Source organism: Spodoptera frugiperda, chromosome 28, assembly GCF_023101765.2.
Source record: "Spodoptera frugiperda isolate SF20-4 chromosome 28, AGI-APGP_CSIRO_Sfru_2.0, whole genome shotgun sequence".
NCBI classification, from domain to species: domain Eukaryota; kingdom Metazoa; phylum Arthropoda; class Insecta; order Lepidoptera; family Noctuidae; genus Spodoptera; species Spodoptera frugiperda.
Window position 1 is genome coordinate 13,397,717 of NC_064239.1, and position 26,857 is coordinate 13,424,573.

The 26,857-nt window shown below is 39.0% G+C and overlaps 2 protein-coding genes across 10 annotated transcripts in view; both read right to left on the bottom strand.

The window, feature by feature from the left end:
- Positions 1-408: 408 nt before the first annotated feature.
- On the bottom strand, positions 409-10,591 carry LOC118281697 (nuclear factor NF-kappa-B p110 subunit-like). Of its 4 annotated transcripts, none has more exons than XM_035602351.2 (11): positions 10,370-10,591; positions 8,936-9,059; positions 6,272-6,367; positions 4,981-5,151; positions 4,418-4,599; positions 3,787-4,001; positions 3,100-3,264; positions 2,696-2,777; positions 2,370-2,432; positions 2,219-2,271; positions 409-2,081 (listed from the first exon to the last, which is right to left on the bottom strand). In XM_035602351.2, the coding sequence occupies exons 2-11, from the start codon at positions 8,995-8,997 to the stop codon at positions 1,320-1,322; spliced, it is 1,851 nt and encodes a 616-aa protein (XP_035458244.2). In that variant the 5' UTR covers positions 8,998-9,059; positions 10,370-10,591; the 3' UTR covers positions 409-1,319. The 4 variants fall into 4 exon arrangements, with proteins under 4 accessions (XP_035458244.2, XP_035458243.2, XP_035458241.2 ...); XM_035602350.2 differs by having other exon boundaries at positions 10,358-10,591; XM_035602348.2 differs by having other exon boundaries at positions 10,299-10,590.
- Positions 10,592-12,144: 1,553 nt separating this feature from the next.
- Positions 12,145-26,857, bottom strand: part of LOC118265023 (embryonic polarity protein dorsal) — a 52,264-nt gene continuing 37,551 nt past the window's right edge. For 4 of the 6 annotated variants that reach the window (XM_050706161.1, XM_050706160.1, XM_050706162.1 and 1 more), the window contains exons 6-8: positions 23,265-23,494; positions 22,837-22,992; positions 21,014-22,749 (exon numbers count right to left, since the gene is read on the bottom strand). In XM_050706161.1, the coding sequence (XP_050562118.1) occupies positions 21,469-22,749; positions 22,837-22,992; positions 23,265-23,494 (1,667 nt within the window). In that variant the 3' untranslated portion in view covers positions 21,014-21,468. Of the gene's footprint in view, positions 14,093-14,265; positions 14,740-14,847; positions 14,916-15,865; positions 15,911-21,013; positions 22,750-22,836; positions 22,993-23,264; positions 23,495-26,857 lie in introns of those variants that run through there. The other 2 variants (XM_050706164.1, XM_050706163.1) reach the window with 1 other exon arrangement.

Sequence of the window (26,857 nt, forward strand, 5' to 3'; positions counted from 1 at the left end):
ACTCGATTTCGGTGCCATGGCAACAGGTACAATAATGACATTGACACTTTAATGTTACAAGCTTAAAACTTAAATTTGAATTTATTTTATATCTGTGGTACTTTTAGAAATATTTATTTTGTCGTTAACGGATAATATTATATTTGTTTTCTGATATTTTTTGTTTGTTTTTTCGAAATAAATAACTAATACGCCTGTCTATCGATGACACAAGACCCATCATTACTTCGAAGGGATGAGCAGAGGTGTATTTGTTCGTAAACGTTATTATATTACAGCCCTTTAATATAATTCACGATCTGAAGATTGAACTCAAGTTCTTGTATCGTTTATAGTAAAAACAGCAACAAATAAAAACAACCATTTTAAAGTTTATAAATTTTATTTAAAAAAAAAATGTATTATCAACAATATAAATTAAGTGATAAAATTAAATGTTACTTAAATCTAACACATTATACTTAAATAATTAATAAACACGGTGGATTTAGTAGTTTGAGGTGGGTATATAAATGGATGTAGATAGCGAAACCCTGCAGAACTCATTTTCAGCTCACTTCAATTTAATTACAATGTTAAATACATAGGTTTTAATACTACTTACGATGTTTAACAAAACTTCCTTGATGTTGCCTTTGGCAAACTTAGGAACTTACACCGAAACAATTAAACGTAGAATAAAAATAGACCTAGTAGGTTAATAGCTGTTTTACAACCGGCAAGGTGGGACAATGGCAGGGTGGGAGCCCGTAGTCCAGTAGTGAACCATCATAGTTTTGGGCTGATGATTATAGGTAGTTGTATAATCATTACAATTACGTACATAACTTATATTTACAAAGCCAATAAACGGATACTCGTAAATATAAGTTAAAAACATGTATTGTGTAATGTATTGAACTCGTTTTCATTTTGTTTTGGACAAATAAATTACTTACTTATCTACTTACTTACAGTTATAATATCATAATACTATCACTAAACTTCAAAAATAAAATTGAGTTTGATAAAAGAACGTTAGACATTCTTTGTACACTGTACAATTGACTGACAAAATAAACTTTATATAAATTGAGCACTTTTCTTAATCACATAATTTCATCGTTATCTTTATAATCTCTCCTCACTCAGTCCTCACTGAGTCCATCATTATGGTGGTTCCTCTCCTTTGTCGTCACACTCTACATTTCACAGCCAATAAACAGCAGTACTAACAAGGTGCACCTGTATGAAGTCTACTTGACGACCCTCGTCATTTTCATAAGATACTTAGGTATTCCTACTTTCTTAGCCAATAGAAAATAGCCTTTTTCTTGTACTTATAATGAAAATAGATCTGAATCGTTGCCAGGTGGGTACTGGGTATTTCCGCCGTTACGCTTTACATAAGATATTTGTTCAGTTTCGTTTCGTATTCGTTTGCAATTTCGGCAAAAGCTGGTACTGTTGGCAGGGTATTCTCTGAGCTGCGTATCTAACAACATCGATTCGGATTGCATATTCTGTTGCGGAAATTCAGGGGATTGAGTATTATTTGAGAAAAACTGAGAATTTGGCCATTGCACGTCTTCTGAGATTTGGTACCCATTGTATTGCCCAAATTGTCCGACCTGGGCGGTTTGCATGTCTTCCTGAGACGTATACATAGTGTTTGATTGCACTGGTACATTATAGGACATTTGGCCCGTGTTGTTTAAGGTTGATTGCATATTCATTGACATATTATTATGGTGCCAATTTGGTTGTGTAGACTGCAGCATACTCTGGGACGTTTGCATGGGTTGCATATTTGGTGACGTGCAGAGGTTACCATTCATTATTGTAGAGTTAGTTTGTTTGTTGTGTAATACAGGCAAATTGATAGAGCTTTGTCTGTAAAATTCACGATGAGAATGGCTAGGTTCTGGCTCAATTTCGATGAAGGGATTTCCATTATTGGGCGCGTGTATCGATCCGGACCAGCGACTGTCATTATCACTTGGGTTTGGAGTTGATATAACTTGGTCGAAGAGGCTAGCTCGCGTGATGCCATTAGCGTCGTCGCTATCAGCTGGGTTGTTGCAGGGCAAAGAATTGAGGAACTGAAATTAGCAAATAATAACAAGATAAGCATTTTTTTAAGTTTCGGTTTTGTACCGGATCGGGAAAAGAATTATTAGTAGGTATTGTCAGCAATATACTTTTTATATTTTTACATGACAGATCAGATTCTGCTTACCTGTTGAATATCTTGGGTGAGAAACGGCGATAAGTTTCCGCAAGTACTGCTCTCTGTAACGTCAAACAATGAAAAGTTGAAGTTAAGTTGAAGTTGAGTAATTAAGATGGGTAGGTACGATACCTATAAGTTGTCATTTATTTAAACTTACCCTGGTGTAAAAGGCTTAGAGCTGGATGTATTATTTTCAATTTCTTCCTGTTTATAACCTCCTCTGAAACAACCAGAGAGTGCAAATTAATCACTCACCTATTATTAAAATATTACACGTGTACGTGTATATTTAGGTACCGTAAAAAATAATCGGTAAGAACAATTCCCCAATCTTTTTCTCCATTGGTCACACTGTACAAGTACCCCAGAAATTCAGGGCAATGTTTCTACTAAATACTACAGACTACAGATATGGGATACTTAGGTATAATTTAGATACAATGTTCATAAAAATATTAACATAACAGTTTGCAGAAGTCTCACCGTCAGTATCATACGGCAAATAATGAAATTTCTCAGGACTGCTTCGAGTGCCGTCCGACTTTCTCCTCAATTCAAAATAGACCTAGTAACAATCAAACAAAAATGTAATGTAGCTTCACATCATAAATAGATACTTGAAACCACCTTGGAATTTCTAGAAAGTATAAATAGGTAAGTAACTAAAACGTCGGTAGAGGTCGCCCTAGACAGACATAATTATAGAGACCACATTGGCGATATACTTATTAAAGAAGGACAAAATTAAAAGTAGGTACCTTTAACCGACGAGCATGCATGAAATGACTGATGACTGTTGATGAAGCGAAAGAGGTATGTAAGAATCGTAGCAATTGGCGGTCCATTGTCTCTACTTAGGTACCTAGTAGTTAAGCTGGATAACTTACAGTAACGTTCTCCTTGATGTCCGTGTCTCGGTAGGGCGGCGCGAAGCAGTACAGCGACTGAGTGCCATGCACCTTCAGACCCATTGCATGGCGCTCCCACGCCGGCTCGTTCTCAGTAGGCTTCGTGTAGAACACTACCTCAGTCTCTTCCTTCACCTGAAATAACTGTAATGTGATAACAGCTCAAGTATCGTAAAGAGTAGCACTCTATAGTTTTTAGGAACATTGAAAATTAACACAAGGCTATAGGTAGGGCCCTGCTATTTAACGCTTAGGTTCAGCGAGTAAAGACACAGTGGAGCATACGGTGGCGATGTGCCCTGTATGGGTTGAGTATCGCCGTGTCCTTAGGGATATAGTTTGCGACGGCGACTTCTCGCATCTGGCATTGGTTCAGGCCATGGTGCAGAGCAAGGGGGAATGGGATGTCGTCACCTCCTTCTGCGAAGCAGTCATGCTACATAGCTGGTTTACCGGGGCTCTGGCTCAGAAAGCAGGACTAGAAACGAGGTACTTTATAGTTACGAAGAGTGACGCTTATTCTCACTCTCGCCTCACTCAAGGCGGGAGAAGTCATAGGATGATTTCCCGCCCTCAAGAAAAAATAAGTTCTTGCGAGTAAGAACATAAACCAGGTAATGGGCAAGGTGACAAAATAGGGTTAAAGTAAAATCTTCGTGTGCTTACCACAGTACACAAGATAATAATTTTGGTTCCGCCCCTAGCGCTGCCGGACCCGGGCGAGTAGTGGTGTATCTGCGGCTTGGTGGATCTCCTCGTGTTGTAGATGGGGGTAGACACGATCGGCTCCAATACCTTCTTGCACCTGCGTAGCTTCACTTGGAAACACAGGCGCAGCTCTGTAAGCCTGAAGTCCTTGGTGAGTTCGTGTTTGAACCCCTCTGTAATAAATTAATATTGCCAATATCACCAATATTGTCACACACACACACACAGATGTCATTTTCGTAGGTACGATAGTACCGATTGTAATACGTATCGGTACTCGGTACCTTCAACATTTATTGCTAACAGAACCAAGTCGAGAAAGGACCTTTGGAAGCAGTTATTGAACTACACTTAAGATTACATTTGTCATTTTTTACATTTGACGGCACGGTTGGTGCAGTGGCTGGGCAACCGGCTGGCGTGTAATATGTAGCGGGTAGATTTCCACACGAAGCAACTCGTTGTTAGATACACTAATTGTTGTTTCGAGTAAATACACCCACGACGTAACAGAAAATAACAGGGTGGGGCAACATTTTTTCTAAAATAAACTAAATAAAAAAGAAGCAAGTATTAAACTGGAACTCACGTTGGAAGGGATCAATTTTTTGAACTTCTCTAATCCTCAGCGCGTTTTTGTAATCCACCGACTTTACCCTTATGATGCGAAGGTCGTCGAATACAACCGTATTGTTCCCTGGACGGAGCGGTACGTCCTTTGAATACACGTAGGAGTGGCAATCCCTGCCCATCAGCCCGTTGGGATGAGCTCTGTGGTAAAAATAAAACCACAAGTCATACGGGGTTTCCACAAGTCCATGCTAAAATTAATTTTTATAGAAAACAAAAGACTGAAAATCTTTTTCCGTTATATAATTTTAATGAATTTGGATCCTTGAGACTCCAGATCTGTTTACATTTTGGAATGAACCGCTAGCGTCCCTAATAAACTGAATACAGAACCACTTCTACAAATATTCAAAAGTGCCTGTGTCATCAATCTTTATCAGCCTGTGAGTCTGTTGGTGGGCTATACCCATAATGTCCAAGCTTAGCTTGCGTTGTTGCGATTGCAGTATAAAAGGTCCAAGTTTATCAGAGAGACCTAGTGGTGCATCACTTAATCTGACCTTGGTTTTAACCTTGACTCACCTAAATGGTTCGTTGGCAGTGACTGTCGAAACGGTGATCAGTGCTTTATCTTGAACCGGTACATTACTTATCATTAGCGTGGGGAATGTCGTGTGTCCTTCATCGTCGCCATCTGCTGCAGTTGCACCTTGGAGGACGGTGCTTGAAGTCAATTCATCTTCATAACGGAATCTGTCAACATCGATAGGTGGTAAACCAAGAAAGCTCTCTAAGCACTGCCTCGTTGGCCGAGTGGTTGTAAGTGCGACTTCCGGGCAAGGGGTCTCGGGTTCGATTCCCGGGTCGGGCGAATTATTACTGGGTTTTTTTCGGTTTTTCGAAAATTTCTCAGTGGTAGCACGGAGTCTGGAAATGTGCCCGGTATATGGCAATAGGCTCACCACCTATTACATGGGACTTACAACATAAATTGTGAAAAGAGGGTGTACAACTGTACACAGTGGCATTACGTGCCATAATGTGCACCTCTGCCTACCCCTTCGAGGATTAAAGGCGTGACGATATGTATGTATGTACTCCCTAAGCATATAAGTTACCCAACTCCTGGTAGGCTATTCTGTAATTGTAAATTTGAAACATTCTAAGTAAGCTCGATCGCATTCTCGCCCGTCATTGGTCGAGATTATTCTCATAACCAATGACATGGCGGACCGCGATCAAGCTCACTTCGATAATTACAGAAAAGCTTAGTTGGCGCTCCAACTAAGCTTTTAGTAAAAGATATAAAATAATTAAGAACCAGATGATATCACAGGTGGTAGGTACGTGATATGACTGATTATCAAAATCTTCCATGCGCTAGCTGGTCCTGTTTTTATAACAATGGTAAGTTTTGGTGTTGTTTACCCAAACACCAGTTAGATTGCACGTCTGTTATCTACCTACTAAGTCAACAGATTTAAACGTGCAAGGCTGGAGTGGAGTTCACAAACAATAATATTATTGCAATAACAGATAATTGATACTTATTTTTACTCATTATTCGAACAATGTTATTTTGCCAGTTTCCCAAAATAGCATCAAGATGATCTGAAATGACCTGAGATAAATCTGTATAGCTATAGAGCGAAGAAAACAAATAAAAAATATACAATTAAAATTCCTAATAATTTGTTAGAAAGGATTGTTAAGCTCTGTTAAATAAGTTATATACGTAAAATCAGTAGGTACCTAACAATGTTGATAAATTAAATTAATTATTTAAATGTAGGAACCGATTTACTGTAGTCACATATACCTACCTAGGTATGTTAAGTAATGATGAAACAGTAAATAAACTAAAAATGTTTACCTTTTAAACTTCTCCGGTTGTACTGGTATGGTGAGAAAGGGTCCGTCAGTTGGTGCTATCCATGCTCTACTTGTTGAGGCCACTGGTTCGGTTGCACTGAGGAATATAATGGTCTCGTCTTATTTATATTATTTTCTGAATCGAAATCCCTTTTCGTGTCATGGGTAAAAAAAACAATACCTATTGCATGCACATCACAATTACACATAGTATAGTGCCTTATTATCCTTATTTTAAGGGGGCAAAATCATCTAATGACTCCCGCCTTGGGCGAGACGAGGTAGTGTCAGACTCTTAATGACTTGAAACCACAGCTTGAAACCACCCGTACCTACTTCTGCTTTTCGAGCCGGAGCCCCGGTAAACCCGGCAACTCCGGAAGCCTTATTATCCTTAAGGTAGGTAAAAAGGTAAAGTATCGTTAAGGCAAACTGGGCAAGTGTGCCCATAGAGTGCCCATGACATGCTTGCCAATGGCACAATCTAGGTACCTATAATCCTCCTCTGATTTACATATCGTTAGTTATGAGTAGGTATGAGTCTAGTACCCCAAAGCAACGCTCGACATTCGCGTTTGCAGTAGGTACCTAGCAGTTTTTTCCGAAACTCGACGTCATCAATTTTTTTCCAATCTGGAATCACTGCTACGTATGTCTATACATAGTATAAAACAAAGTCGCCCATTTTGTCTGTAGTCCCTTCGTATGCATAAAACTTTAAAACTACGCAACGGATTTTGATGCGGTTTTCACTAATAGAAAGAGTATTTTCTCCGACAGGTTTTTATATATAATTGAAATACATTGAAACTATATTAGCTGAGTTATAGCGATTTATGTCCAAGAAGTCAGAAAAAAATCTAATTGAAGATTGCATTTGTGCGTGCGCCGCTTATACCGTTGGATACAAGTAAGAACAATGTATAGCAAAAACATTGGTCTTTATTAGTTCTACAAAAAAGTCCGCGATGACATATATCCAGCTTTTTTATTTAAGGCACAAAAACTACTTTTCTGTATTAAAAAAACATTTAATTCGTTGGGTGATGTTTAACTGGTGATATAACCAATAATACATATATCCTTATCATAATAAGTAAGTTCATCATCACGAGCATTTAATTTAGATTATTTTTGCAGTTTACAGTGTGTTATTTAGACATATAGTTTAGGAGATATCACGATATTAGTATTGCGGCACGGTACGGGCCGGCCGCGGCGGCGGGGGCAGCGTCCCTATAAATAGCGCGTCGGCGGCAGCGGCTCCCCATACCTGACGCAGCCACATGAGCCTCCCGCCCGCCCTAGCTAGGGCGAGGCGGTAGAGGCTCCCCCACCGGACTTGACCACGCGCCGCTACCCGCCTGCTGCTCGCCGGGCCAGTGAGCGCGGCCGCTAGCGGCGCGACAACACTGACATCGACATCGCATCGGGCCCCGCGAGACCTCCAACCCCTCGCCCGCAGTCGCGGGCAGCGACAAGAGACCGCCGAAACAGGCCTCGGCCTGGATCGCGCGTCCTCGCGCCCCCAGTCGGGGACGTAGAGAAGACTTCGAGAGCGGCTCCCCATTAGCACTTTGAAATTGGAAGCGATCGGACGCGTTTATTATATATTTTAGCTCTTTGAGAAAAATAAAACGTGCTTTTCAGCGCGATAACAATAATTGTATGATAATAATAGGTATTGTATTCTAAGGTTAGTATTAAATCGCATTTATTTTTGATATTTTCGTGCGTTGACTGTATTTGTCGAAGTAGCGGGATACACGCAAACGAAGTTGCGCGGGTCAGCTAGTTTATCATATAAATTACATAAATATACATAACGTCATTCATAAAGTGAAACTTTGATAACGTATACCTATACCTAGTATGATTGTTTATTTTAATTTGTGATTATAAGCCGAGAGGGGTCTCGGCTACTAAAAATACCGATTTCACAACCAAACTTACTCAGAGCGCTCCAACAACCGTAGAACAGACAATGAGATGAAATGAATGACAGGACAGACAATGGAGTAAGTGTGGGAGAGCCATGCTTCGGCACGAATGGACCGGCTCGACCGGCGTGATACCACGGCCTCACCGAAAACACACTGAACCGGTTTTTAAAATTGCTAACCCCCAAGAGGCCGGCAATGCACTTGTAACGCCTTTGGTGTTTCAAGTGTCCATGGGCGGCGGCGATAGCTTACCTACATGCATCAGATGATGCGTTTGCTCGTATACCGGCGTGTTACACAAAAAAAATTACGAGATGAATTCAAAGGGTGAATAGATACAGGAAAGGGGTAAATAGATGTTAGAATATTTTCCGAACAATCTTTCACCCCTCTTCTGTATATGTATACTAGCGGACCCGACAGACGTTGTCCTGTCTACACGTCTTTAATTTGAAAAATTGTCGGATCAAATGTAAAACATTCCAAAATCAACAACTACTAATTAATTAAAAATTAATTAAAAAAACATTGTCCAGCGGACAAAATTGTGTATCTAAACCATTCTCAGATCCCCTTGAACACACACAAAAAATGTCATCAAAATCGGTCCAGTCGTTTAAGAGAAGTTCAGTGACATACACACTTACAGAAGAATTATATATATAAAGATTCACCCCGTTTTACTATACCTAGGTGCATCATTTCAGAACTATAAGACTTACCCGTTGCTTTGGCTGCCTTCCTGATAGCTCATAGACCTTCGAGTTGTGCCCGGCCGCGACATGGTGTTGTCAGGCGATGGAATACTTCAAGAGTGTGTAAACAATACTCTTTTCTCTTCCTGTTCTACACGAAGAGAAAATAAATTACTTACAAATAATGATAATATTTTTGCTCGTAGCTATTACTGAGATTACTCCTAACTCGACCTTATTATCAGTCAGTATTTTTGTTTTGTGAAGGTTGCTCGAAAAGTGATAAGGAAGAACTCGTGTTTCACTTGCAGTTTTGTTGAGTTAGTAACAATTTTTGCAGCACCCAGTAAGTCAATATCAATTTGCAAGGAGAAAGAGTAGGTACCTACCTTAGGGGGAGGGTCCAAACTGTTCCCTACATTTCCAACTCTTTTATTGGTACTTTCTGTAAACTTCTTTATTAAAATTTCAACTCTTATTGTTTTTAATAACTCTACAATCCAATGAAAATGATTGACAGATTGGGGTGGGTGTTGTACAGTTGTACTGCTTGTCTGCTGAATGGCTAAATCTAAGATAGGAACTAAGCTTCGGGCTTAAAAGCTGATATGTGTAGGAATATTAAGTGGGTGTGGATCTCCTATATTTTTAATCACTAGTCGACGAACTTAAACAAATATAAAGTTAAAGGTCAAGACGCTCCGATAAACTAAAAGCCAACTATTTACGTAGCAACGAACCACTTCCGAAAAGAAGAGAGGGAAATTAAAATAGTCAGGGTTTTGAGGATTATCGATAATTTTTGTCTGTAGTTAGGTAGTTAGCATAAGGATATGGAGTCTGGAATGGTTCAGGCATGCAGTGGCAATAGGCTCGTCACTTATAACATAGCTAGAGTCATGGATGAAAGTATTATATTAGTCCATGCGTAAGAGTCGAATTCAACTCTTACTGAGGCAAAGGCAAAATTTTATGTAGGTAAGTATAGGCGCACTTCTACCAATACTCTTCGGTAAATTAGGAATGATGTTAAATGGCTGTTTTTTAGGAATTCAGAATAAACTGTAGTTGCTATTTTATGTTCCTAATTTATAATATTTTTATCTAAATTTAAACATATTAACGAAACTAAACAGTTATCGCAGAAATAAATCCTAGCCATATCACGCCGGAAATCACTCCCCATAGCTATGTGAGGCCATATATCATACTATCAAAAACTATGACCAAATTGCATAATATAGTCTCACTAATTCGAAATTGTATAAAATCAGAAAATAAATAAAATAGCTTTCAAAGAACATATTATTAGGTATGTAGTCGGCCGTTAGACTAAGTACCAACATGAGAAGAGATGAATGATATCCTTAAGTAGATTTTTAATACATACCTATGTACTTATAACAATGCAGGTGTCTAAATATTCACTAAACACATTACGGTACTTACAGGAGAACTCACATTTACATAAATCTAACTTTCATTAGTTCACATAAATCGGTCACTAAAATAAACTAATATTACATCACATTTTAAATATTTTTCTTAATATTTACTACTCGAAAATTAAACTAAAATAAATAAAAAGAAAATAAACTGAGCCTGATTGAACTTGTAAATAAACACTGTATAAATAGGCTACCGGTCGGTAGCCCAATCTACACTGCGATTACTACGCAAATACACCTACTTATACATCGCTGTTCAGTGACGAATTTAGCGATAACACCTTAAATAATTATACATAACAATTATATATGCTTAAATCCCACTAAAGTTCAACGGGTTCAACCAAATCTGTTGTTGTAAGAATATCAACACGGCCGCAGCGCGAGTTATCTAAGGCCATGCTTCGGTAGGAATGAGCGGGCCGTATACCACGGCTTACCAAGAAAACCAAACCTCATTGTGTGAGTGAGGTTACCGGAGGCCCAATTACCCCCCTTTCCAACCCCCGATTCCCCAATAACCCTTAAATTCCTAATCCCTATATGGCCGGCAACACACTTGTAACATCTCTGGTGTTTCGTGTGTCCATGGGCTGCGGCTATTGCTTACCATCAGGTAATCTGTCTGCTCGTTTCGCATAATACAATAGAAATATTATTATAACTTTCATGAGATACTAAATGAATTATTATGTTATCGGCTTTCTACGTAACTGTTTGACGAGGACATCAACTAGTTTCAAGCCAAGCTAGAGGCTCATATTCATGAGCAGTATTCCGCGACAATCGTCGCGTCGTGTGTATAATAATTAAGAAACCTAATTTTCTAAGAGCGGTAGATTATCTTTTTATACATATCTTAATATGGTATTGTACCTAGTTGCATATAGAATTGTCTAGGAATCCGAGACGTACTAAATAATTATTAAATCAATATTTTTATTATATCCTACTATATAAATACTTTCGGTATTGTATACCTAGGCACGTTTCCTAGGATTTTTATGATTTCTAGATTTCATACATTTCCAGTAACAGATACATTCTTGGTTCATTATTGCATCGCTTGTTGTAAGTGGGGACTTGTACCTATATTCTGTTTCTTCATACTTACCACAGACATGAAGAGTTATAAATAAACACCTTTAGCAGATAATATTCGATGCACTAAAAAAACAGGGTTTACTCATGTAAATTACGTATGGAGATAAGTTTCGAGCGACAGATCACTGTGTGAGTGAGTGAGTCACAGCTAGTACGGTAATTAATGTGTAGGTGCCTTTTTGTCTCGCGATAGTTATTTTAATAAGATAATATAGGAATTAAAATAAATAAAAAACCCAACTGCGTTTCTTTATAATAATTATTAAAAATAAATAACCTTAAAACAAGAAAGTTATCGTAAAATTGAAACAGTCGTGATGTGTATGTGAACTTGTATGTTTGTAAACGCACCCACGACACAGGAGAAAATCCTTGTGTGGGGCAATAAAAAAAAATAAAAGAAAAAAAAAAATGTTTTAGGGATTATTCATTTTCATACTATAAAGAAACACAGTCGGGTTTTTTACATTACCTTTTTTATTTTATTTTAGTTTTATTATTTTTATATATCTCGTGTCACTCTGACAGTAAATACGAATCAAACTCCGAACAAACCCCTCTCAAGCTGAAATCCATCGAGTCGTTCAGGCTGGAGAGTGTGCCAAACATTTATACAAACATACATACATACTGTCGAAAAACATAACCCTCCTTCAGGCGCAGTCGGGTAAAAATAAAACTGTATTTTTTAAATAATATACTTTTATTGTATTTTTTTCTCAAAAAATATAACAAAACTGGCATTTTCAATGCTTATTATCATTGCACATTAGATCATTACTGCAGGACCCTGTGGCGGTCTCATACTTGGTACACTAACAATAATTAGCTCAACCGAAGGTCTAATGATCGGAACTCCGTCCAACTGCGTCGGAAACATGTTTCATGTCGATATTCGTGCAAACAAGTTACGGCTTATTTAGTAAAAAAAATCAATGATTTCTCCTCACAACGTTAACACTTAATATTTTATACCTTTCATGTACTTTTACAAACTGTACTGTAATTCCAGAAATTATGTAACTTCAACACAAACAAAATTCATAAACAATTCAATACTTTTTTCCTTTTATTTACAAACTATTTGGTAACAAATCATAACCAAAATAAGAATTTAATAATTAAATCTAATCTTACATGAGAAAGAAATCTTTAAATAAAGTCATAAAACCAAGATTTATAAAATCTCATCATTACTTATGTGACAACTAATTAAACATTTATTTTATTCCACGCCATGGATTTAGGTAAGGAAGGCTAAACGAAGGCACAAAATAATAACTACAGAAATGTTGAAACAAGATTAAAACATGAAATTATGTAAATTGAACATTTTTTTCCTGAATAACTTTTAAATCATTCAAAGCACCTAATGTAGATGATATTAGGTAAATAAGAATATTTTAATATAGATTTTATCCCACTTTTCCCGAAGGGTTTTATAACGCTAAAGTCATTGTGAAAATATCAAAGAATATTGTCTAATTATTATATTGCAGGAAATTTATTTAAATAGACGTTATATAGAAGTAAAATAAATGTAACAAGATGATAAATCCACAGCGTTGGAGTCATTAGCCACTAAACAATTATTTCATATGACATGCTTCAACTTTACTTTGATTCGCATGTCCATGTCGTAAGATGTATCCAGATAGTCGTTTCTAGCACGTAGAAACGGTATTGGATGCTATTATATAGACAGAATATAACATTCCATATACGGAGTTGCATTAAACGTAATTATTTAAAAATATTTACAAACCAATGTCTGATCACGTAATAAATGTTTAAGAATACAATGAAAAGTATTGTTGCGTCTATTACTTTCTAGTTGAATATAAAAACGAACACTTTCTGTTAGACCACGGGTACATACAAACACTTGATGAATAATAAAACGTTATGTTAGTCAAAAGCACCAACAAAATGCAAAGTAATCTGTTTAGAGATCAACCATAGAACAGTATTAAGAGATCTGGAATATATTAAAGTGTAAAAAGGTGTTTATTTGTCATATAATATATATAAATGCGATACAAATTGTATTCGGTTCAGTAATAAAAAGCAATCAGAGTATGAACAGTAACAGTACATAAAGCATTAAAACAATTGTGATGTACGTAAATAAAGACCAATTCTATGATTAACATTGTAAATAGTTTCGAGTACGATCATATTCGCGGACAACCAAACATTCGGAACAAGCTGCGTCCATCAATGTTACACTCGCGCTCACATTGTGATTTACTTACACGAAAATCCCAGATCGGTAATATGTACTACGACATAATTGCTAATTAAAAGTGTCCATAGACAAACACACAAATATATCCATGCACTCGTGCGACACAATAGTCCGTGTCCGTGAGTTAAATTCGTAAGTCAAGAGTAGAGTGCGCCGGGCAGCGTAACTCGGGAACTTAGTATAATGAATGTCCTTGTGTGGCGTCCCCCCCTTGGGGGTGGGACACTACTGCGTGTTGTTGAGGAGGTCGGAGAGGCCGGACAGCTCGCTGGAGTTGAGCATGAGCTGCGCCGCCTCGCCGCGGTCCAGCAGCAGGTGGCTCAGCGACGCGCTGTGCGTCTCCGCCTCCATGCCCACCGTCCCACCCACCACCACTTGCTGCTGCTGCGGGGATGGAATAATGACGTAAGTATCTCATTTGTAACACCAATTCATTTAAATACATTTCTGTCATGCAAAAGAAGTTTTCGCATTTCAAACATAACGACAAAACTAGTAATACACACTCTTTGAATCCAGAAACCACTGTGACTTTTGGTAAAAACCTTTCAACTCACCTGCGCATAAGTGGTTTGGTGTTGCACCAAGTTGGGCGAGATATGGCCCATGTTCTGGGGCATGTTGGGGGACACCCGGCCCATGGGGGACATGCCCTGCATGCCGGGGGACATGGTCTGTCCGTGGGGGGACATCACCGCCATGTTGGGGGACATGCGCTCCGCCACGTACTGCGGCTGCATGCCGGGCGACATGGGCTGCATGTTGGGCGACATGGCTTGCATGCCGGGCGACATCGCCTGCATGTTGGGCGACATCGCCTGCATGTTGGGGGACATGGCCTGCAGGTTGGGCTGCAAGACTTGCAGGTTCTGCGCCATGGCGGCCGGCTGTAAGTGGGCGGGGGAGACCTGGCCGTAAGGCTGGTTCTGCCACATTTCCTGCGCGAAGGGGTTCCCGTGGCTGCCAGGCACTGCGCCGTGGCTCGGCCCAGGCACTCCGAGTCCACCTTGCATATTGTCCATTTGCCAATTCTGAAATAGAATTCATTTCAATTAAGTAAAAGTACGACATGCAATGGCCGGTGAGGAAGGATCAGTACGGTGAGAGTAGTTAGAAGTGATGGAGTATAAGAGTGGTACCTGTTCGTATTGCGGCGCGTAGCCGTGCAGCGGCGGACTGCTAATGTTATGGTGGGGCGGAGTCCGGTCTGCAACGACATTTACATTTCAATATTAGCACAAAAAGCATCCATTTAAGCAGTGACTACGTAGATAGGTCCCTCACAACGTATTTACTACAACTGTCGCGTGTATTTAGAGTACAACGACGTTCGTATTACACAACGGTTTGGTGTACGATTTACAAGTTATACAGTATGGAGAAACCTCTTATGACTTAATATCAACCACATATTTGTCATCATCTTGGCTGACGATATACGCCCAGTAAAAATGAGCGAAATAGGCCCAGTAGGTATACTAATAAGTGCATTATTCTCTTTGAACTAATTTGAACAATCTTTACAAATACAGCATTATAACATACAAACAAACTAGACATATAGTTTTGTCGGACTGTACACTAGTTCATAAGTTCATTAACATGTACCTTTTAATAAATAATAAATAAATAAACAGCCGTGCCCTATGTCCGTAAAATTCCTAGACAACCTACAAAATTACAGCTCTTCTGTGGTCAAGGAACATGGAGCTGTAAACATAGAATTTAGTGCTTGATCTATTTAATTATTTATCTATTTGAAAAATTACTTTTTTTATTATGAGTTTTCGTTGTAATATTTAGTTGTATTATGCTTCTGTGGACGAGTCCTACTTGTAGTTTTATTTAAGTCATATGAGTGATCTCCATAATGTATTTCATTACATAAGCTAGATATCTGCACATACACGTTTAAGCAGCGACACAGAATAATGGACGGGATGACCGCTTGGTATATTTCTGAGTAGTTTAGTTAATCTGTTTTTCCCTTTTTGTTTATTTGTTTGTTTGAGCGCACTAAACTCCGATTTGGATAATTATTTTTGTTTATAGTCTATAGGCTATAAAACTTCAAAAAATTACTAAAAGGAACATAGTAGTAGTAGAACAAAGTCGCTAGTTATACATAAAAATATTTAAATCTAAAACAGTTCTCACCTCTTGGCTCCGACTTGATTTGTTGGTCTACCGTCGAGTACATTCCTGAAAACAGTCGATATATTAGTTTTCCAAATATACCGCACACGCAATACTATATTAAAATACTACAATTTAAAAAATATAAACACAAACAAAAATGCATGCAATATAAGGTTAATTCTAAAATCTACTGTTCTACAATCACGTGCAAACAAAACAAAGTACATCAACATGTTTCAAATAACACAACTTTTTCAAATAACACAACTTTTTCAAATCATTACATTATTGTTTTAACATGAACTTTTTCTATTTCTAGTTTTTTTCATCTTTGCAAGTAATTGTAAGTTTAAGTTGAAAATTTTACAAAAAGTAATCAAAGTATAATAAATATGCCAATATTTCCTTTGACAAAATATTTAAATATACATCGACGTAAAACAATATAAAACTCATGCATTTAAAATATCCACCAATAAGTAGGTAACTACTAAAGTACAGCTAATATGAATATGTGTGAAAATAAACAAAAAAAAAAAAAGAAACAAGCTTAAAATAACGAAAAAGAAAACATCAATACCATGCTACATGAAAGTATATCCGTACCTCTGACACCACTCGGGGTTTGGGGGCCAAAGAACAAGTAAATAAAACCCACATATTTTATTAGCATATTAATATAGAATTTCGCATCAAATCAAGCTTCGCTATCCAACTCTAGTCGTTTACAGTGACTTTACAAAACAGTTTCATTTAAAATATACAAATGCAAGAATAAAGATGGTTGTTTCATATATACGGGACCATTTGACCGACAGCTTGGCTGCATCAACGAAAGTTAAGCCTTTGACTAAACTAAACTTAATTTTGATAACACTCGGCTGAGCCGCTACAATCCAAACGACAACACTGGTATTAATAATTTGTAAATTCATCTAAAACTTTATCTAGTACATACAATTTCAAAGATATGTTTAATTTATACCTTAATAGTACTCGAAGCTGTACCAAACACTATCATATGATGTTTTCACCATGATTTGTTAAACATAAATCTAAAAAGGTTATTTATATTGATTTTTATTATACTACACTAATGAAAACACCATACAAAGTTGCACAATATTACGTAAAATACGACAGGGTATCAATGTAGTCAGAATAACAATCGAAAGTACTGACAACCAAAGTTAAGTTACAACGACATCATTTGAATGTACACAAAATCCATTCACTCAACATTTTGTTTGAAATGTTCCTCTTTGGCGAGAAATGTGTTTAGCTTGTTATTATATACTTGTAGTAGCCTCCTTTACACACATATCTTCTTTAATGGGACAAGCCCGCCACAACCTCCCATACCGCTGCAACTCCTGTAAGCCAGGATCTACAGTAGATACAAACATGAAAACACCGGAACACTGAAGTCCGGCGCGTCCCAGGGAAATGAATGACTGTCTTGGATCCCGCAACGAAACAAATCAGAAAATGTTATTAGAGGAGAAGAAAAGAAAACGATAGTTTCCACTTCCCTCGGTGAATTTAATGCAGGAGACAGGATGACTTAAGCCTTAAGGCACAAAAGAGACTGCACAACTGGGAGAAGCCCAGTCGCCAAGCACCACGGAAATTTTACTTAAAACTAAAATATTAAATGCTAATACTAAATGGGTCCTATGCGTGAGCTGTTATACTTGCTTCCAATAATAGGTATGGCAAAAACGCCTAAACGCACGGAAATTTGCTCGAGACTCCACAAGGTCCGTGTAATAAACTACACCTGATGAAACAATTAAATTATCCAACATAGTGTCACGCTCAGATTGCCAGAGACCACACTCCCAGAGTATGTGATGGGCGGATTGCTCATGTTGCAACTCCGCTGTCGAACATTGGCACCATGGTGAATCAACGAGTTTAAATGAGAACAATTTGCTTTTAAAGTTGCCATGGCCAGTAAGAAATTGGGCAACACAGTGATCCACCTCCAACCATGTCCTCTCCAGACGCTCATGCACGGATGGAAAGAATTGATAGAGGTGGCGGCCCTTGGTAGAAGATTCCCATCTACACTGCCACTCAGTCAGAAGTTCATCCCAGACGTCCGTTAAAGGCTTGAGCAATCTATCAATTTTGCTTCGATCACGTTGTGCTAGAAAGTTTGCGGAAAAGTTAGGTCTCGCATTATAGTACATGGCAGCACGTCGCTGCACCTCAAGATCGACTGGAAGTAGTCCCGCGAGCACAGGTAGGGCCTCTGTGCTAACCGTCCTATAAGCCTTACACAGAAAGATCAAGGCTAGACGCTGACCTTGGAGAAGCTTTCGCCGTACCGCGCCTATTGTGGCCCTATCAGCCCACACTGGTGCCCCGTAGCACACGCATCCCAGGTAGGTTGCTCCGTAGATGGTTCTGAGCGTAAGAAAAGAGAGACCCCAGGTAGCCTTCGAAATTCGCGTGAGCGCATAGAAATTGTTTTTGGCTTTCTCACTAATAGTCTTAATATGTTCAATAAAAGAAAAGTTTTTTTCTAGGACTAGACCGAGATAGCAAACCGACTCCTTACGTTTGACGGGAACGTTATTGAATTTAATAGACGGCCATGATTTCAAATTTCCTTTAAGCAATAATTGATAGGTTTTATGGGGTGCAAAAGTTAATCGATTACGTTCGCCCCATCGCGAGATCCTACTGAGGCAGTCCTTAGCTAAATTCTCTAGTCCGGCTCGAGTATTTGATTGTATTAACAAAAGGCCATCATCCGCATATCCAGTCAACGTACAACCAGAAGGAAGGGGGGTCGCGAGCAAGTCATCAAACCCTAAATTCCACAGATACGGGCCAATAACCGAGCCCTGAGGACATCCCATTGACAACGACTTCGACCGAGAAAAATTACCAAGTTTCAGTTTTACAGAACCATGAAGAAAATAAGTGTATAATAGTTTGTATATGTTACTAAAGCAACCACGACCCTTCAGTTTAAGGAGTAGCATTGGCCACCACGCGTTATCAAAGGCACCGGAAATGTCTAGAAAAATGCCTACTACATATTTGTGCTCAGACGAAGTCACTATGGTTCGGACAGAGAGAGCTGCGTCTACAGTAGATTTACCCACAGTAAAACCAAATTGATTATTGTGAAATTTCGGTCCACCGGGCAGCAAACGAGGAACGATAAGCCGCTCAAGAAGTTTTCCTAATGATGGTAAAAGCGTAATAGGCCGGTATGACTTAGGGTCATCGGGTGGTTTATTTCCATTCTTAGGTATTATGCGAATGAATCCACGTCGCCATATATGAGGAAAGACGCCCTCCGCTATACAACGATTAAAGACAGACAGGATCGCGTCAGCCGCAGATTTGCACGCTTCTATTATCATTTTATTTGAAACTTTATCCTCACCAGACGATTTATTCATAGGCAACGTTTTAATAACAGTTACGAGCTCATTGATGGAAGGTAGATCAGAGACCGGTGAATTGGGTGGTATAGCCGCCCACGACCTAATCTGTTGATGATAATCGCTATCTGTCTCGGATACATCGTCAGGGATGAGTTCATCGAGTAGAACTTCCGTTGTCTCCTCAATACCAGTGGTGTGAACATTGTTGACTTTTATGTTCTGTACGAACGCCAGATCGACGGATCTATTGGCTTTGAACTCATGGTACAGAGGCGACCACGGACCCTCGCTTTCCAGCCTCTGCACCACTCTCCGCAACAGGTTACCCTTAGCTTTCTCCACTGAAGCCCTATAACGTGACCTGGCAACTCTAAACGCAATCAATGCTTCATCAAACATATCCACATTAGCTCAATGTCATGTAAAGTAAACGTGTACTGTGGTTGAAACTTGCATGCTATACATAGCCATAGCTGCATTTTCAATCCCATGCATGACCAGGGTCGCATATCTAACATAACTAATAAAAAAACTACTTCATTAACTACCTACATGACTGATTTACCGACCCTGTTCTAATAAACTTTCTAAACAAAATAACAAAACGACCAATAGATTTTTTTCAAATAGTAACGTAAAATAAATAGTAACAAAAAAGAAATTTAACTAAACAGACGACTAGACACTCGCATAAGACAAATTGTTGCATAATTTAACTCTGAGGACTTAGGACGAGTTGGTTTTACGCTCAATGAGAGCGCGTTCGACGCTCTGATTGGTCGGCTCCAATGAACCAACCAATCAGATTGCTGAACTCGTACTAAGCCCCCTGTATAAATAGATATACGACTCTTTAAAACACTGGTGAAAATTAAACATGTAAAATTCACCCAATAATTTTTGCCATACCTAAATCTAAGTTACTCTTTACCCTATAGTTAGTATTAAATATTAAATTTAAGTACAAATTAAGTATAATAAATTAATGTTACTCTGCAATTTGCGCCATAAAGACACAAATGCTATGCGCAATACAAGAGGCTGCCTAGCACAATACGGTATTGTAATAACACTGGTTGGTATACGAAAATAGCCTTTACAGCTACGGAGTAAAGACTGTAGTACCCAAACTTGTTACAATATAACATTGTCATGCGACTGACTGCATAGTCCGTGCCATTTCCATCCTTATATCCATAATACTAATGATTATTTTTATATAAAATACATACATACATAAATGAATGTTAATATTACCAAATACTTGTACTACTTATACCTAAAGGTTGTTAGTAAATTCACCAATATTTATCGAAATCAGATCTAGCCTACAGACAATATAAAATAGGTTATGTCATAATCAATAATGTAGCCTCCATACCATAGCCACGACTTAATATGAAGTAATGACGATCCATAATGATAGATGATAATAAACATGACATATAAACACATGTGACGTCAATTACACATTTATCCCTTTCACCAAACCAGTACCCTTAGTACGAGTTTGGTTTACGTCTAAAGTAGTCAAGACGAGAGCGCGTTCGGCGCTCTGATTGGTTCGTTTATTCGTGCTAGCCAATCAGAGCTCCGAACGTGCTCTCGCGTCGTTTTCGTTCAACGTAAAGCAAACTTATACTAAGGGTACAGCCCTAAAGAAATAAATATACAGGGTGCATGACGCAAATTAATGAGTTTGTGCACATTTGTATTAATTCATAATAATAATAATAAACCATTCGCTAACTAATGATGAATGTAGATTTGAAATAAATGTTAATGTCAGACACCCTGTACCGACACGTGTAAATCATACATAACTTTATAAACCCGAACTTACTTTCAATATCGAAGTTTCGTAACGAGTCGTTTACCATCTTCCGCTTCTTAATATTCATCTCTAGAACATTAAGTTGGTAACATTATTACACATACATTGATAAATATAACAGTAGACACAATTTAACATTGTAATTATGAAAGTTTGCGTTCATTTAAATTGGCTGCAAAATTAATCGCAGCGTAAATGGTTAACAAATTAGTTAAGATACAAAAATATAAAAAAATAACATGTAAATACGTCGAAAACCTGTAAAATGTAATAAATTTTTGGCATTAAGGGTGGGGGGGAATAGACTGAGTACAAGCATCAGTCGACTTGTATTCATGGTGTAACGCTTTCAATTTGACGACCAAGTCGCAAGCTGGGGATTAATTATTTTGAAATTTGCTGCCATCTACCGGCGAGTAATAGCAACTGGTTTCATCGAATTCAGAAACAGTCGCGTGCGGGGCGACCGCCATGTACAACGCGTAGTGCTCCGCGTCAGTTAGATCTAAGTCGTCTTGCAACTTTTTAAACTGAGACGCGTCTAAAGCGAGCACACTTTCCGCCACCAAGATAGTGCCGCCATCTGTCGGTGGCAGCGGGGCTAGACTGGCGGGACGACGCAAAGACGACTGAGATGTGGACTTCTCATTCTCGTCTCCGTGGAGAGAGATATGAGTGATGCTGTCGGCATAACTGAGGCCTGTGCCAGAAGCGTTGTCTTTCAACGAGGTGTGAGACACTGACGACTTGAACTTCGAAGGACGGACCCCCGAGACACTGCTCACAGACCGACCTACTGGTTTACTCTTGGCCTCTTTCCTACCCTCAGATTTAACACTGGGAGCAGGAGACTTCTCCTTTCTCCTAAATAGGCGTGAAAAGAACGAACGCTTCTTGACCGGGGGCAATGCGGGTTCGCTTTTGGCTACAGTCATCTCAGAGTTTATTTTCAATTGGTCTGGGTTACGGGTGACGGGTATCTGTCGACCCGGTTTTAAGATGCTATCGACCGAAGTCTGGCTGGTTTTGAAAGGCTCGGTAGATGCAGCTTTACGGACGCGTTTGGGGGGTAGAGGAGGGGCGCGCTCGTCGTCCGTATCACGTTTGAGTGGACTGAACTCAATGATAGGGCCGCGGTACGTCTGGACTTGGACATCTTCATACGACATGGGGTCAGGTTCAGAAATCTCTACGGGGTTTTTGAAAGCGAGTTGCAGACTGGTGTAAGTGCCCGCGTCATTGAAATCCTCTATATCTTCACTGTCGTTGGTCAATGAAGATATGTTTTCGAGGCGCGTGCGGTTCTCCGAGTATATCTCGTCTAACTCCGCGACCTGATCGAGAAGTTCATTGAGACTCTTCTCGTTGGTGTCGATGATCTCGACGTCGGCAACCTGCGGGTTACCATTGACGTCGGTGTCGGTGACCTGCGCGGTATCAGTGTCGTCGGAGGCGCTGTAACTATCGGTGGTAGAGCTAACGACTTCGGTTTTGTCTTGTTTGTTGTTATTGGTGTCTGTTCGCTTCTCGTTGAGGAGCAGCGAGAACAGAGACAGGTCTGGGAGAGGTTTGCGCGCGCTACCTGAGAAGTCGGGGTAGTACTCGAACGGCAGCGAGTTGCTGCGGGCGTTGTCCGACAGCCTCTTCAGCTGGAAGTACACCTGGAAATGACAAGAAATTCGTTTAACATATTGAGCTTCGTATTTTGTACCGATTTATATTATTCAATGTATAGTACAGGTACTAACGTTAACATGGTCAGTGGTATTCGGGATCCTGTACGCTGGCGTCTCGAAAGCAATAGCAACTTGTTTGTGCACCAGGATCCTAATAGCTGTCTCTTCCCAGACAATTATGCCGTCTTCCTCCTGATAGAAGACTACCTCGATGTCCTCTCGGGTAACCTGGAAAACGCACAAAATAATGTATTGAAGTATATTCATGTGTCAGACATAATTTCAACATCAACAGCCTATGAGTGGCCACTGCTGACCGAAGGCTACTTCTTACATGGAGAAGGTTTGCGCTTTAATCACCACGCTTGCTCAATGCGGATTGGTAGAAGTAATTTACGAATGAATAATCCTGAACATCTGTCCGACTGATCTTGCATCTTTAGTGATAATATGAGGATTCACATTAGATTACGGTTTACTAAAGAACTTAGTGGTCTCACCTTCTCACAAAGTAAGATAACTTGAGTCCCGCCTTTAGCCGGGCCAGAACAATGGCTGGACCGCATGATGAGCAGGTCGCTCATGGCCTTCTTGTCGTAGATGACGTCGGAGACGACGGGCGTCAGGGGGCGCCGTAGTCGCCCCGTCTCGTCCGGCAAGAACACTTGGAAACATAGTCGCACCGCGTTCAGGTCGATGCTTTGGGGATGGTTTTTGTGATCGAAGTTTTCTGAAAAAACATTAAGGAGCATTTTAGAGAGAACTGCCTCGTTGGTAAATGAGGTTATTCGTGACAACTGAAATGAACAAGTTTCTACAAATCAACAATTTCTATACAAGTTCAAGTTCGATAGGTCACGTCAATTTCTATTGTAAAAACTAATATTCTTTCTGAGCTCATAATCGAAAATTCAGATAGAATGGCACCTTGTTTGCAACGTCACGCCTTTTATCCGAGAGATGCACATTACCACACGTAATGCCACTGTACAATGTACACCCACTTTTCACCAATTGTTTTATAAGTCCTATGTAATAGGGGGCGAGCCTATTGCCATATACCGGACACAATTCCAGATTCCGTGTTACTAATGATAATTTTTTACCTTGTATTTTGTTTAAATTAATTTCTGCAACTGGGTTACGGATTCAGAATCTCCCGTGCTCTCAATTACACGCAATGGGCCAACGCGGTAACGTTACTAATTGCCCACGTAATGGCTCACGCAAGATATTAGAAAGGTGTACTTTCATCATCAACTTGGGCAAGTCTGGAATTCCCCACAACTACGGATCGGATTTGAACGTTAGAGAAACATATGAATATGTCAATTATATTCCACATGCATTTTGAGAACGGAGTTGATAATCAAAAGTCCATTAGTATGACTTTGACGTCAGTGTGGGGTTTCCCAAGCCACTTTCACTCGGCACCGTTGGCCGCCATAACAGTACCGATGACCGATGAATTAACACTAACCTAGACAGCCACCTGCGCCTTATACGCGCAGTTTATAAAATAAACAAATAAATACGTCGCTGTGACGCACTTCGTCGGTTTCCGATATTCATTTACAATGAAACCACGAAATTTAAAAAGTTTTTCTTGTAAAATTGCGTACAACTACAGGATATCGAATAATAATCGCTGTTTCTATTATTTAACCTTTCATCTGCGGGTATATGAGACAACAATAGAATACACATTGTGTCTCGCACTGATCAGTGCTTCAGCATACGACGGGTTAATCGATTTTCAACACAAATATAAACTAGTTACAATTATTCATGGAGCGTTGTTACCAAGATATATAGAAAACTCAAGGATTGTTATATCTAATTCAACAATACTGTTTAAACTTCACAGTAGTAAAGCATTTGCAATTTCACACGTAAATAAAATATTTGTCAAAATCTCATACAAACAACATGTAGCCGAACAAATATTTTGCGCTGTTCACAAATATTTGATTGATGCGGAAATAGTAGCGACTGCTCCAAACACAGTACCATACGAGGTTGTATTGGTACTCGACTACTCGAGCCTCGACAAATTATAAGGCGTAAAATATGTTACTTCTGACGTACCTACTAACCTGTGTGTAACATAAACATATACAGTCGTTATGGACAATGAGTTGCGAACAGAAAACTTTTGAACAAAGTGTTAAGATAAATAATCACATTAAAAAAAACTACATATTTCAGATCAATACATCTGTGAAAATAAATGAACATCCTTTGTTGCAAAGCTATTAGAATCTTTAGAAGAATGTTTTCCTGCAACCTTTTCTTATGCCATTGATGTATAATTATAAAAGTTGTCATGTATTTAGGCTATCTACAATCTACGATAGGCTCACACCCCCTATTACATGGGACTTATAAAACAATTGGTAACCAGTGGGTGTATATTGTACATTGGCATTACGTGCCGTAATGTGCACCTCTGCCTACCATTCGAGAATAAAAGGCGTGACGTTGCATTGTTATGTATTTAGCTAGTTTATTAGTCCATGTAATGATTACTAAATCTATTCCTTAGTAACAATTTTATTCCGAAAACAATTACCATTTGACTCTAGCAGTCCATGTAATATCAGTATATCAGTAATGAGCAACGCGTTACACACATACATCATTATGTTGTAATAACTTTAGTTTTATCACATAGCTCGTGCATCGTGGGAGACATCAGTTGGCAACACCACTGCTGCCAACCTTCCGCATTCGGCGTTGAACCGAGCTACCTTTTACAGGTCGTCGTATCATTTGGCGCGATGCCCGCCATTCTCATTTTTGTTTACATTGCACCGTTTCAAATTTTAGTGTCACTGTGACAGGGTATTATGTAGCAAACGATTAGGATAATTATCGTTAAATGGTATCATGAGTCTGGAAGTTAGATACGATAACTCTTTCGGTACGGTATTGAAGATTTTTTGCTAACCAGTAAAGTTAATGAGCAATTATTGTTTTTAATAATTCCATATACCTCTATCAACATAGAATATATCAGTCAAGTTTCAAGGAGCCGTTTCAATCCCAAATAGCGAGCAACAAAATCTCATATTACTGTTTAAAAATATCATAATATTTTTACAAGGAGCACATACAAATCATAACAGAAATGATTACATAGCGCCTAAATGATGGGTCAATTCAACCAGTAATTATTTACAATCGTGAGCCAAAACCGGTTGGCGGTTGGCGTGCAAGCACGCGCTGTTGTGATGCCGTGTGGCCGTGCCGCGGCGCCTGCGCCGAATCGTAAAGGACAGCTTTCCCATCTCAAGCTGTATTTAGCGTCGAGTTTTCCTGTTGCATTCATTATTTATTGAAGTCATTTAGGTCAATATAACATATGTATATTAATTTTGACCATATTTGAGGATGTTTCTGATGTCAGTGTACCATCTGAAGCACACATAACACTATTCTTATTTCCAAATTTAGTTCTCAAGTCTTCTAAATGGGATAATTTAGTCAGCTAATTTAGGCAGTGAATAGGAGATGTAGATTTTAGATCTTTAACAGGTTAGTAGGTCGCTGAAAGAGGCCGGGCGCGGTTTATGGGTATTTCTGGTCGCTCGGCTATTTCTGAAACTGAGGCAGGCAGTGTTTTACCAAGACTAGACCGTAATTCAAGGCGGTAAAGTTTGATTTGCATTGTATGCAGCCGTTCCAGTCAATCGTATCGTGATCTGATAGTTGTTCGGTTGGCAACTAGACGTTTTGTTAACTACCTTTTCTAAGTATTCCTACTGATAAAATCAGTACTTATTTCCGAAATTGACACAATATGTGAGCACTGTGCCTAAAATAGTGTACTAATTTGTTAGCAATAGGTCTGCTGACATCATTCTGGTCTTGTAAAGATGGTGAGTAACGAATTTTATTAGCAAGGCATTTAAATTTTAGTAAATCCAATGTTTATAATGAGCATCCGGTGATACATGCCGCGATATTCCGGATCATTGCATCACATCACAACTTGTAACATCGACGAGCAGGAACTCAATTGTTACGTAAAGGCTGGACGTGAATGTCTCGGATAACATGATATTATGTTATCCACAAAATTAAAAACATG